At 39.0% G+C, this 13921-nt stretch overlaps 1 protein-coding gene across 1 annotated transcript in view; it reads left to right on the top strand.

Annotated features, from left to right (window-relative positions):
- Positions 1-5803: 5803 nt before the first annotated feature.
- Positions 5804-13921, top strand: part of LOC121874613 — a 187082-nt gene continuing 178964 nt past the window's right edge. Inside the window, exon 1 of the mRNA XM_042378841.1 lies at positions 5804-5861. Within this exon, the coding sequence (XP_042234775.1) occupies positions 5804-5861 (58 nt within the window). The remainder of the gene's footprint in view (positions 5862-13921) is intronic.

The raw sequence follows: 13921 nt of genomic DNA, 5'->3' as shown, positions 1-13921 counted from the left end.
CATACATCCTCCTGTCTTGCTCATCGTTTGACCCAACCCACGTCTTGAATTTCTGGGTTTTCTTCTTAATTTTGTCGACCGCCGCATGGTTCATGTGTAGGGATCCCCTCGTATTCCTAGAAGCACTGGGTTTGGTCTTGGGTATATATTTATCGATCAAATGGGTCATTTTACTAGTTATGATATTCAGCGTAGTGTCTGCGTTCTTGTACCTTAATAAGTCAGGCCAGTTGATACCCCTCATCTCTTCCCTCATCCCATTGTAATTTCCCTTGTAATATTTGCACCTTGGCCTGGCCTTATCTTGAACTAGGTAACAGTTAAATCTGAATGACAACACTGTATGGTGACTGGTGCCAACTGGGGCAAGGTGTTCCAGTTTGGCCACCATACCCTCCTCGTTTGTTATGATGAGGTCAAGTGGCTTGGGTGTTTGTTCCCCTCTGTAATGTGTCGGGTCTCTCACATGTTGGAACAGAAAATTATCTCTCAGAGTTTCTACAAAAAGAGTAGCAGGATTATTCAAGTCATTCGGGGTTGACTCGTTTCTCCAGTCGATGTCGCCATAGTTAAAGTCCCCCATGATAAGGAGGTGGCTGGGGTTGAGCATCGCCGCATTGTTTATTAAGGTTCTTAAGTTCCTTTGATTTAGTGGGCCACAGTTCGGGGATCTGTAGATACACCCGACGATAAGTAAGTCCCCTCCCTTTAATTTAATTTTACACCACTTGGACTCTTCAAAGACATCCTCTCCCTGTACCCTCGCCTGGCTGGCTCTAAGGTCTTGCCTAGCGTAGATAACCACACCCCTCCTGCAGGATTCTTGAGTTAGGTTCGTAAATGAGTCATATCCAGCAATACTGAACTCACATTCCTCTGGGTCGATTCTCCTGTTCTTGTACAACAGTTCTACAACTCCTACAATATCTGGTTGGTGTACTCTTAGTAGTGTTTCAAACTCCTCCCTCTTATCAAGGAACGTGTCGGTATTAGTGTACATGACATTCAAGCCAGAATTTGTTCTCGGTAACGTCTCTGCTCTTAGTAATAAACCCGCTCCACCCACATTCTCAGAAGCTGCAGCATTTGCTAAGTACACTGTATTTTGCAGGGTGTGGTTAAAAATTTCATTGTTTACACGGCGCTCGTTCCCTCCTGTCCGGTAGGCTGAGCCGGTGCCGCCTCCCGGGTGGGGGGTTGAGTGGGTGGAGGGTGCACTGCTGCCCCCTGGCCCTGTGTCGGCACACTTGTTTCCACTACCCTCCCCCTGAGTATAACCCATGTGCACCTGTCCCCGTTCCTTCTCGACTCCTCCCTCTTCTGCTTCAAGTCCAGCAGGAGCTTCTTGTGCTGTTCCCTCTGCATTACCGTGCGGTCTGGGTGAATAAATACATCTCGAAATGCCTCGCTCCTTGCTAAGTTTTTTGCCTGCCGGATAACTTGCCATTTTTCCTCCTCACTCCCTAGTGTGATCCTGAGGGGGCGAGGCTTAACCCCCTGCTTTTGTCCCAGTCTCCTCACATCCTGAGGGGTTGCTGGAATCTTCAGAACCTCTGTGCAAATATTTTGAAACAGCACCTTGTCGTGTGTTTCCTTACTCACAGTTCCCTCTGCCTGGCTCTCTGGGACTCCAAAAACTATTACATTGTTCCTGCGCTGGAGCCGTTCCTGGTGTTCCTCCTCTCCCCTAACAGTAGGTCCGTTAATTTTCATTTCTTCGACACACTTTTTCAGAGTCCCAATCTGCTGTAGAACCTGTACTGATTCTGCATTACTCTCCGCCCCCCCCACCCGTGGCCCTCCTAATACGTCAGCATAGCTCCTCTTAGCAACCACCTCCATTCTATTAGCTACTTCCTCAGTCTTAGCAAGGATCTCTTTCTCAACTTGCTCCAGTTTGTCAACCAGCAGGGCTCCTGCTTCATCTATTTTCGTCCCTAGAGAACTCGTTCCCTTATGGATTGCAATCGCTTCATTCACCTTGACTATGCAGCCAGGGCAATACCAGCAACAGCCATCAAGCTTTACGGCAGTTAGTAACTTCCTAAACGTTGCATTAGTTAGGCCTGCATCCTCCATATTCGACGTCTCCCTGCAGTAATCACATACCAAACTCATGGTTGTTGTTGTTGTGGGGGGGGGGGGGTGCAGACTGTGTATAGATCTACACCTATTTCAAAGAAAATAAAGAGAGAAAAAAGTACTTAGCTACTCTCTGTTGCCTATGGAGTTGTCGTCTGCGACTGCGTACACTGTATCTCCCTGTGAATGGTGTATTGTAGGCACAGTTTCAGTCCTTGAGCAAGCACACAATCAACATAAAATAAAATTTAAAGTCTCTGTGGCACCTATGACACGACTTGGTGATTAATGGTGATTAATGGTATGAAATTGTTATGTGTACCCGTGACAAGCGGAGTACCACAGGGCAGTGTACTAGGACCTTTTGTTGTTTGTTTCATAAATGACATGCCAGAAGCTATACACTCCTCCATACAAATATTTGCGGACCATGCCAAGTTATTCAGGGAAATTAAGAACCAAACAGAATGTGAAGAGTTACAAAAAGAATTTAATGCTACGAAGTGTAAGAGGATGCACCTTGGTCGTACCAACAGTAAGGAGACGTATCATGTCCCATGAGACGAAAAACAGCATTAATAGAGACCGAATATGAAACGGACCTGGGTGTGTATGTTGACAGCGAACTGGAGCTCTCGGGCCATTGTGTAAAAAAGGTGAATAAATCAAATAAACAAGTAGGTCTTATAAGAAGGTCTTTCAGTTTGTTAGGATAGACAATCTTCAAGAGTGATGTGCTTCTCCGTCTGGTCCCCGATATATGCTAGAGACTGTCCAATGGTTGAAAATGCCCAAAGGAGGGTCACCAGACTGGTGCCTGCACTACGGTACCTAAGTTTCCCAGAGATTAGAGCGCCTGCAACTGCCTAGCTTATACTATGGACGGGCAAGGGGTGGCCTAATTGAAGTGTATAAACATCTCATAGGGCACTACTCAGTCGAGTGTCCATACCTGGAGCTGGCAGACGCCCACCCCACTAGAGGTTACAGCTCAAGGATGAAGAAGCAGCAAGTCCAGAAAGCTGCGAGGGCAAGCTTTTTCGGAGTGAGAATTGTGAACTCTTGGAAGAGTCCGCCAGAGATTGCTGTGGCGGCATCGAGTGTGAGCTCTTTCAAGACCAGACTTGGCCAACACTGAAGCAGGTACAGATACATTTAGGAACCAGTAGTACATGCCCAGTACGTAACAGAGACGTGACCGACCGCTCAAGCGGCTAACGAGCCGATCACTGGCAAAGAATTGTATATCTTGAATAAAATCAAAGGGATCACTTGAAAGAAAAGTTTCTTCAAAACAAACATGCTGAATATGAATATTCCTCATATTCTTCACCCATTGTTTCAACCGGAATCGAAAAGTTTCCCTTGGAAGATAAGCGTTTTCTGTATAAAGCATGCGTACCTTAGACAAACTTAATAAGAATAAGGTAATACTTTAGAAACAAGACGTCTATACAAGGAACATACTTTACTTCCATTGAAACATTGCCTGTGGAATCTATTTAGGTGTGGCTTTTCTTATTATAGGTAATTAGATATCTAGCCTATGGAAATATGTCTTCAGTAAAATCATATAAGTTCACATTACTTTACATGAACATAATACGGGTATGTAAACCATGTATACCGTAAGACACTTCAACCAAGGGAAGTCCAAGTCGCTAAAACCATAATTTATCAAATCTCTAGAATAAAAAAAAACAGAATTGATTCAGAACAGCAGTACTTAAATAATTGATTCATGGTCAAAAAAGGTTTAGTAATATCAACGTTGAAAACAACGTTAAATCAAAAGGAGAAACTTAGAAAATTTATTAATGGTATGAAATCTTTGTGTACCCGTGACCAGCGCCATGGCGCTACCTTTGTGAGGGGCAGGAGGTTGCACTTTGGCATACTAATAGTAAGGAAACGTACCATAGTCCCAACGAGACATAATGAAGAAATTTCCCAAGCTGAAACTAATTTTGAGAAATAACTGTGCTTATGGTAAGTGAAGTTCTTGGATCATTTGTGAACAAGATGAACCTTGCTAATAACCTAGTTGGATTAATACGAAGATCCTATACATATTTAAATAGTCCATCTTTAATATAGCTGCATTGCAATTCTGCTTGTCCTCGGAGATATGCCAGAGATAGGCAACTGATTGAGAACATTCAAATGAGGACTACCGAACTGATACTGGCACACAGACGTCTCACTTGCCAAGAATATTGGAACAGTTTTAGTTACCCAGTTCAGATAATAAATACTCAGCATGTAAATACACATTGTAGGTATATGTTCAGTGTGTACAGACAGTAGTGACATGCAATGTACATAGTGCTGGTACATGAACAGTGCAGCTGTACGTACTGTAGACAGTCGATTGGACTATGGGAAAAGAGCAGACTTAATGTAAGTTTAATAAGTACCTCAAACAGAGCTTCCCAGAGGGGGGGGGGGGATAACGGGGGCAATTTGCGCCGAGCCCCCGCCCTCAGGGGACCCCAATGTTCAATATATATCTTCATGACGTTAAAAGTGCTTAAATGATACACACCATCAATGCAATTGATTTTCTGATGACCTTATTAATATTGATAGTATGTTATGAACATCAATATTTAAAAGTATGAAACAAAATATAAAATTTTCTAAATTACCGGTACAGTAGATAATATACAGGACTATGAAGGAAAAAGTAAGTAAACGTTGAGTCTGGAAAGGAACCACTGGGACCCCACCCCAAATCTGCCACTGGCCCCCTCTAGGCTCTGTCGAATGGGTATATCTGGAATTAGTGAATGCCCCCACTAGATTTTATAACCTTTAATTAAAGAAGCAACTATACAGAACGCTGTCAGAGCTAACTTCTTTAGAGTAAGACAAAGAGTAAGAATTGAGAACTCTGAATAACCTACTACAGAATGTTGTGATTGTACCAAGTGTGAGCTCCTTAACTCTTAACTTGACAAACGTTGATCACTGTTTAGGTACATTCATGAGCCCGTACACGCCCAGTACTTGCCAATAGCGTGTAACAGAGAACTGTTCAGTAGGTCGACCTGCTAGTGAGCTAACAAATAAAGTAGAGGCTAAAGTAATATTTTAACAAACTGGGACTTAACTACTAACATTAACGATTGTACGAAATAATTAAGTCAAACCCAAATTAGTATATTGAATTTATAGTTTAATGATACAATTTAAATACTCACTATTACTAAAATATAAGTTTCTATATTTAATATAGATGTGAGTTACATATTTATTAAGGACCCCTATGGAAATAATCTTTTGGCCACAGTCTTGGACTGTCCTTGATTGAACCGATTTTCCATTCGTCATTGTTCGCATACTTGCACTACCTATGTGCAAACCGACTCAATGTGAAATCAGAATTTTAGTGAATAGATATATATTTATCTATACATAGTGACTTTTCTTCTAGTCCATGTAAGTAAAGTAGTCTCCCCTGGGGTTAAGTCTTCTGTGAGGCGGTGCTGCCCTCTATGGTCGACGGGGCGCAGGCGCACACCCCCGTCGGCCGGACCCTCAGTCAACCTCCGTCTAAGGTCGTGAAAGTGTTCTGTCAGCGGCACTCTGGGCCTGTTCTGTGATTTAGCCTAGCCCAAATTGCTGTGATAGTATATTATGTAAAGCTAAAGGTGTTATAAGTGGTGTAGTGCTTGACTACTGTGAAATCTATCGCCTTTCTCTTCACTAATGAGTCAAAATGGCCGATACCGATGTCCAGAGCAACGATGTAGACAACTTGAAGGCAGCGGGAGAAGGTGGGTCTTGGCACTGTTAAGACGCTCTCATGTCTGTCAACCACCGATCATGACACGTCAAATTATTCAGGAAATCACTGCATAAGTCATGTAGGTTTCCGCCACTCAGGTTGCGGCAGATTCCCCCCCATTCGGTGGTTGACATTTAATAGCTTTTGAACCTGAGCCAATAACTGAGGCCAAGTAGTGTTATGATGCCATGCTGTCCTCACCAATTATCCTCTTTTCTCATAAATTTTCAGGATCTTAATAGAAAAATCATGATCAGTACTTTTTCTCATCATTAACAGAAACACCGGTAAAGATTTGGTGTGTACATTCCTGCTAGATTTTATATTTTTTTTTATTTTTTATTGCAACAACTGTCACATTAGACAACAGATTTCTGTGCCATGATTTGCTCTCACCAGTAGTTTAGATATGATGGTATGAATGAAGTCAGATATTGATACCAACACAGTAATCAATAATTATGATGAAATTTCCACATAAGTTTGGTAAATTATTATTGATACGGTTTTGGTAATGCTGAAGCTCTTTGGTGGTCTTAATTTTAGGTTTCACCATTTCTTTCTTACAGATTTACAAAACGGTAATTCTCATGAGTGAAACAGGTGGATGGCATTAGGAAAAACAATTATCAGCTGAAAATGATGTACAATTTTAAAGTTCCCTTCCGCTGCCAGGTGAAACCAGTGTGATCTAAGTAGAGAATTCTAGTGTTTTGATCGTTAGGTTGTAGTTTTACAGATGGTCAAATGTCACCAACTGACATGATGCTGTTACACACTTGTATTTTTTATTTGATTCTAAGGAAGTTCAGATTCATGTCAGTAATATTTGCAACTTATTAGGCACTGGTTACATGTTTGGTTATGGACCTTTACTTCTGCTATTTGTCCGGCATTCGTTCTTGACAGGTCAAGGCTGAAGGTGATGATAATGTCATGACTGGAAATATTAGTCCTGCATATGGCAGTGTTTATTTCTCGAGATAATCCTGGAACAGATTGCTAACACAAGAACGCGTTGTTCAATTTCATTCATTTTTTCCACAGATGTTCTTTGAATGATACTGAGTAATAAAAACGATACGGCAATGCACAGAACCTAATAGAACCTAACCTAACCAACCAAAGAAAACTACCTAACTTCCTAGCCAGGGAGTTCTGCCCCCAGACCTCCAGTCATATTAAACAAAATTACACTTACAGTATTTTTATGGTAAAATTATTGTTTCAGCCATCCACCCATTTGGAAGTAGGTTAGAATCGTTCAAAACACATCAAAAACCATCAGAAAAACATAGTTTCAACCTAACCTACCTAAACCTTTCTCAGACGGTGGTAACTTAAAATCCTAAAATTTGCTGGAAAACCAAAACAATAATACAGTAATACCAATTTTATATCTGGTTCCAAAGAAAGCAACTTTGTAGAAGCGCCCTGGTATAAGGTCGCTTCTTTTATGGATGTCAGAGTACGCTCGCTTATAAACAAAGAGCAGACGACAACATGTGCCGACAATGGCAGATTTTTCAGAAGCTTATTTATGGTAAATTATTTTCTTCGTGTACAAAGCTCGTGTGATTTTGGGTGTATGACTGCCGTACCTGTATCCACTACCATATTGAAAAATAAGGCCAATATAATTGAAAAAAATATATACAAAAGCTACATACTGTATTAGCTTTTTACTGCACTGACATAATTTCCTATTATTATTGTTATTATTATTATTATTATTATTATTATTATTATTATTATTATTATTATTATTATTATTATTTTTATTATTATTATTATTATTATTGAACATGACCCTAAGCAAAGGACCATACTGGAAATGAACATTCAATGGTTCTCTTGGCACTTCTTGGTTGAATTGCATTACTGTTTAGCATAGCTTGTCTGCCCACACTGTAATACGCTGCAACACTGACTCGTGTTAACCAGTAACTTTAAGAAAATTTTCACTAGAAGGAAAATCTTTTTTATTTCAGAAATATCCCAAATGTGGTGGAGGAATTGTAACTCTTAATTTATTATTATTTTTTTTTTAATAGTACAGTGTAAATATGTTTCATCACCCACTGCATCTGTTGACATGCACTTCCCAACAACCAGCCGAACTCGTCCCTGCAACCTTTTCATACCTAACCTATACTGTACTGCATCAATTTAGCAAACATGCGGTAACCTAAAATAATAACCTGAGTACACGTAAACCTCGATTTATGGGGATACGTTCCTGAAAACTCCATCGTAAATCGAGTTCATTATAACCTGGGGTTTAGTGGTACACATGTACAGTATCACCGAAAAAATAAATGCTCGCCACATTATTAAAAACAAGCCTGGCCATCATCACATGTTCCCTTCGAGGCTGAGGGGACTCTTTTTAGGTGGAGTGGAGACGTCATTCTGACTCCCACACAGCCTCTGGGGAGACAGGAGAGGCTGGAGACAGTGGGAGTCCTATGAGGTCTTCTAATTTGGGGGCTGGAGTTGTAGGTTTTGGTCTTGCTTGGCCTGAGTGGGGCTGGAGAGGTGTCAGATGATGGTAGACACTATTGACTAGACCGGGCCAAGCATTCTAGCAAATCATATACTGTACAATATTATACTGTATTGAACAAATTAGTATGGTGTTACCAGGAGGTAGCTTGTTGACATAGATTGAAGTTTAGTGCAAAAAAATCGCCAAAGCAAAATAACGAAAATTGCAGAGGTTAGAAGGATGTTCTCTCAAAGAAAATTTCCCTGGTTGCTGTTTAACAAGAGTCAGTGCTCCATGGTATTAGTCTTGCACTCTCTAGGTATGGTACGATACTTTTTTTGTACTGTACACTTGCATTTTATACCTGGATTATATATATGTGCATGCTGAATTATATATCATGGTACCTGCATACCATAGCTTATACAGTACTGTATACAGGCTGAATAATTTTAAAATTGCATGAAAATTTTACTGAATCCAACACCAGAACCATGAACTACAAGTACTATACTGTACTGTACTGTACATTAAAGTGACAAAAGTTTACAGTATAAACAAAATTCCAGGGGTTACAAGTGGTAACATAACCCTTTCTTACAATTATCCAAATCTTGAAGGTTTAAGGAAAAAAATGTGAATTCAGTCAAATTCCATTTTAATTCGGAATCAGTACAGTAGTAAGAGGTCTTGGTCCTGTCATCAACATACTGTTCCGATACGTCATAGAGGCTACGATGCCAAAATACAGTAGTTACTGACAGTAGACAAACTATGCAACTATTGTTAAACTTAATATTGTTTGGTTGGTGAAGTTAGAGGTTGTATAGAGCTTTTGTTTGTAGTCTTGTTTGTCATAATTTTTCTTGAGCTTCAGTGAAGAAAACCTTTTGTAATTGTCGAGATTTGTTGAAATTTGTTTCCACAAATTCACACATCAAATCCAACTAGCAAGTGTGTTGGGCATGTCATTTTCTTGTTTGGTTAGGTCATATCAAAAATTTTATTTTGTGGACGTAGATCTCAACAACTATTGAATAAGGACAACTTTTATTTGATAAAAAAGAAAATGAATAGGGCCTGGGTAAAGCAAATACAATATATATTGAACAATAAATTTTCACAACTTTTGTTTTAATGTACTGTAAAGACTATACAGTCAAAGACAAAAGTCATGACCAGAAAATTGGTGAAAACATCTCATGAATGGCAAACATTCGGCGCTCACTTCATTATATCATCAGAGCAGTTGGATTCCGACTTTCCAACTGCCAGGATGTAGTCGTGGGATGGCTTTTGATATGGTTTTGTTAGATGTACGTGATCATCGGTGAGAACAAAGGCATGACTTTTGTCTTTGACTAAAGTACCTGTATAGAGCCCAAATCCAAAGGTGGATGTTAACTTATTAAAGGTACTTCATTAGTGAGCTCAAACAGCATTTGTTATTTGAAAGTAACTTTTTTTCTTGGTACACTTGCTTTTACTAGAGTATCATTTCAAACAATTATCGGTACTCTTACTTCTTATTTAATTTTTTGGACCTCTTGTTACCTCATTACTTTATTTTGAGCATTTAAACAGTTAATATGCTATTTTCCCAGGGAATCAGAACTCGGTGAACACATGACATGCCTTCCATCAATCATGACTCCGCATTAAGCGGATACTCTTTGAAACCTCACAAATTTATTTGCATTATGAACGTTATGTGCAATATAAATGATAAACTGTGCACTCACTCCAAAGTATATCTTTAGGATATTGTGTGAGACAATATACAGCAACACAACAGTCGAAGTATTGTGACAACCCTACTGAGACAACAGGAATCAGTGTTCAGTTTAACATTTGTTAGACCCCTCCATAAAGATACCTTTGGAGCAAGTGTACTGTACTGTATTTTCATCTGGCTAGAGCTAGAGGATTACACTCAGCTGAGAAAATCCCATCGGTATTGCCAAATTGTTATGTTGCATTGTAATATCCCAACTGATATACTGTATCCATCCTCATCCCCAATATCCCCCCCCCCCCACCACACACACGTACGTACGTACGTACCCTGAAACACCTCTCCTCTTCCTCCCCGCTCACTAGAGAATGCTTCGAATTCACACTTCAGAGTTTGGGGCTCACACCTCAGGTAGAGAGAGGATTAGCAACTCTAGGTGAATTCATATTCCTTGAACATGAACCATTAACCCAAGACACTAAATGATATATGGCAAAAAAAAAAAGAAGAAGAAATAATGAGCTCGGGTTCCTGAAGTAACTCTCCCAAATACCGTAGCTATCGGTGACTGAATGCTCGAGTCCAAATTTGACTAGTGTACTCCGGAGCACCAGAAGTCATGTTTTTGCTAAATTCATACAGTATTGCCATATATCATTTTAGTGTCCGAAGGGTTAATGGATCGTCAATTGGCATGATGGAAAAACAGCAACCTATTAATAAAGATGAGAAAACACGAGTACTACTGTACATAGTTAACAGTGAAGCTACATTTACAGAGCAGTTTTAATTGATTGCATCTGATGTGTGTCCACCAATGACAGGAGGTGTTATCATTTGTCTCAACAAATAGGGCTTTGCTTGCCAACATCACTGGTAGTGTTTTTATTTAATTAATTGCTTGATAAGGAATGAGTGGAATACGGCCCAACTGGATGTGCCGAGACTTATTAACGTTTACACCAGTGTTTTTCAAACTTTTTTTACTGCGACCCACAGCCAGAACAACAATTTGAATTGCGACCCATTAAACCTAAGTGTAATGATATGAAATGAGTAAATCAAAGACAAACACTGCTCTCCTTGCAGTCGCTTCCTAGACTAAATTATGGTGCATTTATTTTTATTTTCTTGTTTATTTTTGCGACCCATTTTATTTATTTTTTTATTTTTTTTCGCGACCCATTTTTATTTTGCGACCCAATTTATTTATTTCGCGACCCACTGAAGGGTCGGGACCCATAGTTTGAAAACCCCTGGTTTACACTATCTGAATATCAAAGTGTTCATAAGATATTTTACCTTACAAAGCAAACAAAATGCGTGGGGATAAAGCTTAGTTATGTAAAAACTTAATGCATTGTTATATGATACTGAGTGTATTATTTCATTGTCATTGATTATGAGCACTGTAATTTATTGACATCTATTGCAAGGTTTTAAAAATTATGTAAACCCATGTTGAGGATGATGGTGTTGTTAATATGAGAAGCCTTGGTTGTGTTATGAAGCTAGTCTGTCGCATCTTAGAACACACTATTGTACTGTAGTTACCGTATATAAAAATGTGCCAGGTGTATTCTCAGTCCTTAATATTTTTTTCTGTGGCAAATATTTTAATAAGTGGGTAAAGATCATAAGTTATGAAACTTATGAACACTAGAATGGGTTAAGCACTTGCAAATATTGAAGATAGAATGTTCAAAGTTAACTGAAGGCCATAATACAGTACAGTATGTTAAGTTCTGTGGAGTTGCATGTAGGGTATTCTTTTTGTCATACTCAATTATACCATAGCAGTTGGCATTTGGGAGTTGCCTTTTTTTTTTTTCTTTTTTTTTTACTCGGGTTACCAAGGAATATTAATTTATCTTCAAGTCTTGGAAATTTAACTCTATACAGTATGGTCAGAGAAAAAGAGACAATATCTAAATTTGTTGACTTCTGTCATAGAATAGCCTAAATTGGTGTGATTCTTGAAAAATTTAATCATAATGATAATTCATTTGTATTATAAATTAAACTACCAGTAACCACTTATATAACTGCCAAATCAATGATCAAGTACTGTACTGAGGTTGGGTCTGGTTCTTGATACATATACAGGCTACGTAATAAGTTTTTTCCATGGAATGGTAAACAGTGTGTTTAGTTCTAGATCTGGGGACTTATGCTTCAGAAATAAGTTCAGTGTGGGAGCATATTCGAGAACACAGTATGTTGTTTATATTACATTTCAGTGTGTTTGTGTGTGTGGTGTATTTTGTATGAAGACTGAGTATGTGGGGCAGCGTGAAGCCCTTCATGGTCGATGTTAGCCGACTGTAATTCACATATTAGGCTGTCTCTAGACAGAGGTCTCTTTGTCTGCAAGAGGCATATGTTGTAGCAAGCAGTTTTGATGTATACTGTACTCTGTATGATCATGTTTTGTTGCCAGTGTTACCTTAGACATAATTAAAGTGAAATTTTTTTAATACAGTAGTACCTTACTGTATTGTAGTGTGTTTTATAATATGAGTGGACTTTAGACAGAGGCCACAGCATCTGTACAATATTGATTGTAGCCGTTACACTAAAACATGGATACGTAAGGGAACAGTATTGGTATTTTCAGCCTAGTTAATATAAATGATAGAAGGAGTGAAGTGGTTGACCAGATACAGCACTCATATCCGATTCCACTGGTCAATGGATTAATCCCTGGCACTCCCTTTCAGCCATTTGGAAATGGATACCTAAATTTTGAAGTTGGGGGAGTGGATTTAGTCAAGTGCAGTACAGTATCAGCCATGCTGCCTCCATATGTACTGAAGGTTTTGTATACTGTACAGTGTGCTGTATCCACACTGTCCTTAATGGGTAGTCATGCCTTTGAGACCCACTCACTTTTTCATAGTGGCTAATGCCTATGTTGCAGGTACTTTATTCATTATCTAAAGTAATACTGCACTGTATGTGGGTGGTCAATTAGTCGTATATCTTCTGTTTACTTACGACCATTTATGTGGGCGGTTGCAAATATCACAGTACAATATTTGATGCTGTAGTGTTATTTATATGGATTGTCATATACTGTATAGTACAGTATTGTACTTAATAAAATCATTTATGTGGCTGCAAACCTATAATAAACTGGTGCTTTTCCTTAATGCTATTTTTAATAACTGCACACAATGTTTCTCTTGAAGACCAATGGGCAATTGTCCTTTGTTGCAGTGGGGAAAAAACTTGCTCATTTGCAATTAGGTTAGGTTAAGTTTTGGCAGAATGTTGTTTGCAGGAAAGTGTTTGCAGAGTATTTTTGTAAGATTGTATGGCTGGCAGTGTAAATTTGAAAAGAGGTATGGTATGTTTGCAGTTAGTCAAAAGTGTCCAAAATGGACATTGTTGAAAATTTTTATAAACAAAATTATGCTTCCTAATTTAATAAACAATAAACTTTCTGAAAGATGAGGAGTATTTAGTTGGTGCTTTGTCCCATCCTTCTTTTCTTTGCTCTGTTTTATTACTTTTGAACCAGCAGAGGGTCATGAAGGTCAGGTTCAGGTCAGGCAATGTAGGTCACTCCATGATAGGAAACTCACAAATTATTTGCATTTCAGTTCTGCTATTATCCCTTTCGTTGCAGGAAATTTCCCTAAGCTGAATAAAATTGTTTAGCAGTATAGCCAGAATAGAATGAGAAGTGTGGAAATCACATTGAAAGGGTTAAATTATGAACTTGTGATACAATTTTGTTACTTCACACAAAGAATGTAAAAAAAATGTGTAACAAACAACTCCCAGGTCCCTGTCATGAAGCTCGTGGTCATATTTTGGGGTT

This window comes from Homarus americanus, unplaced genomic scaffold (genome assembly GCF_018991925.1).
Source record: "Homarus americanus isolate GMGI-L3 unplaced genomic scaffold, GMGI_Hamer_2.0 scaffold34360, whole genome shotgun sequence".
In the NCBI taxonomy this organism is placed as follows: domain Eukaryota; kingdom Metazoa; phylum Arthropoda; class Malacostraca; order Decapoda; family Nephropidae; genus Homarus; species Homarus americanus.
The sequence above is the reverse complement of the archived record's forward strand: the minus strand, read 5'-3'. Positions and strand labels throughout refer to the sequence as shown.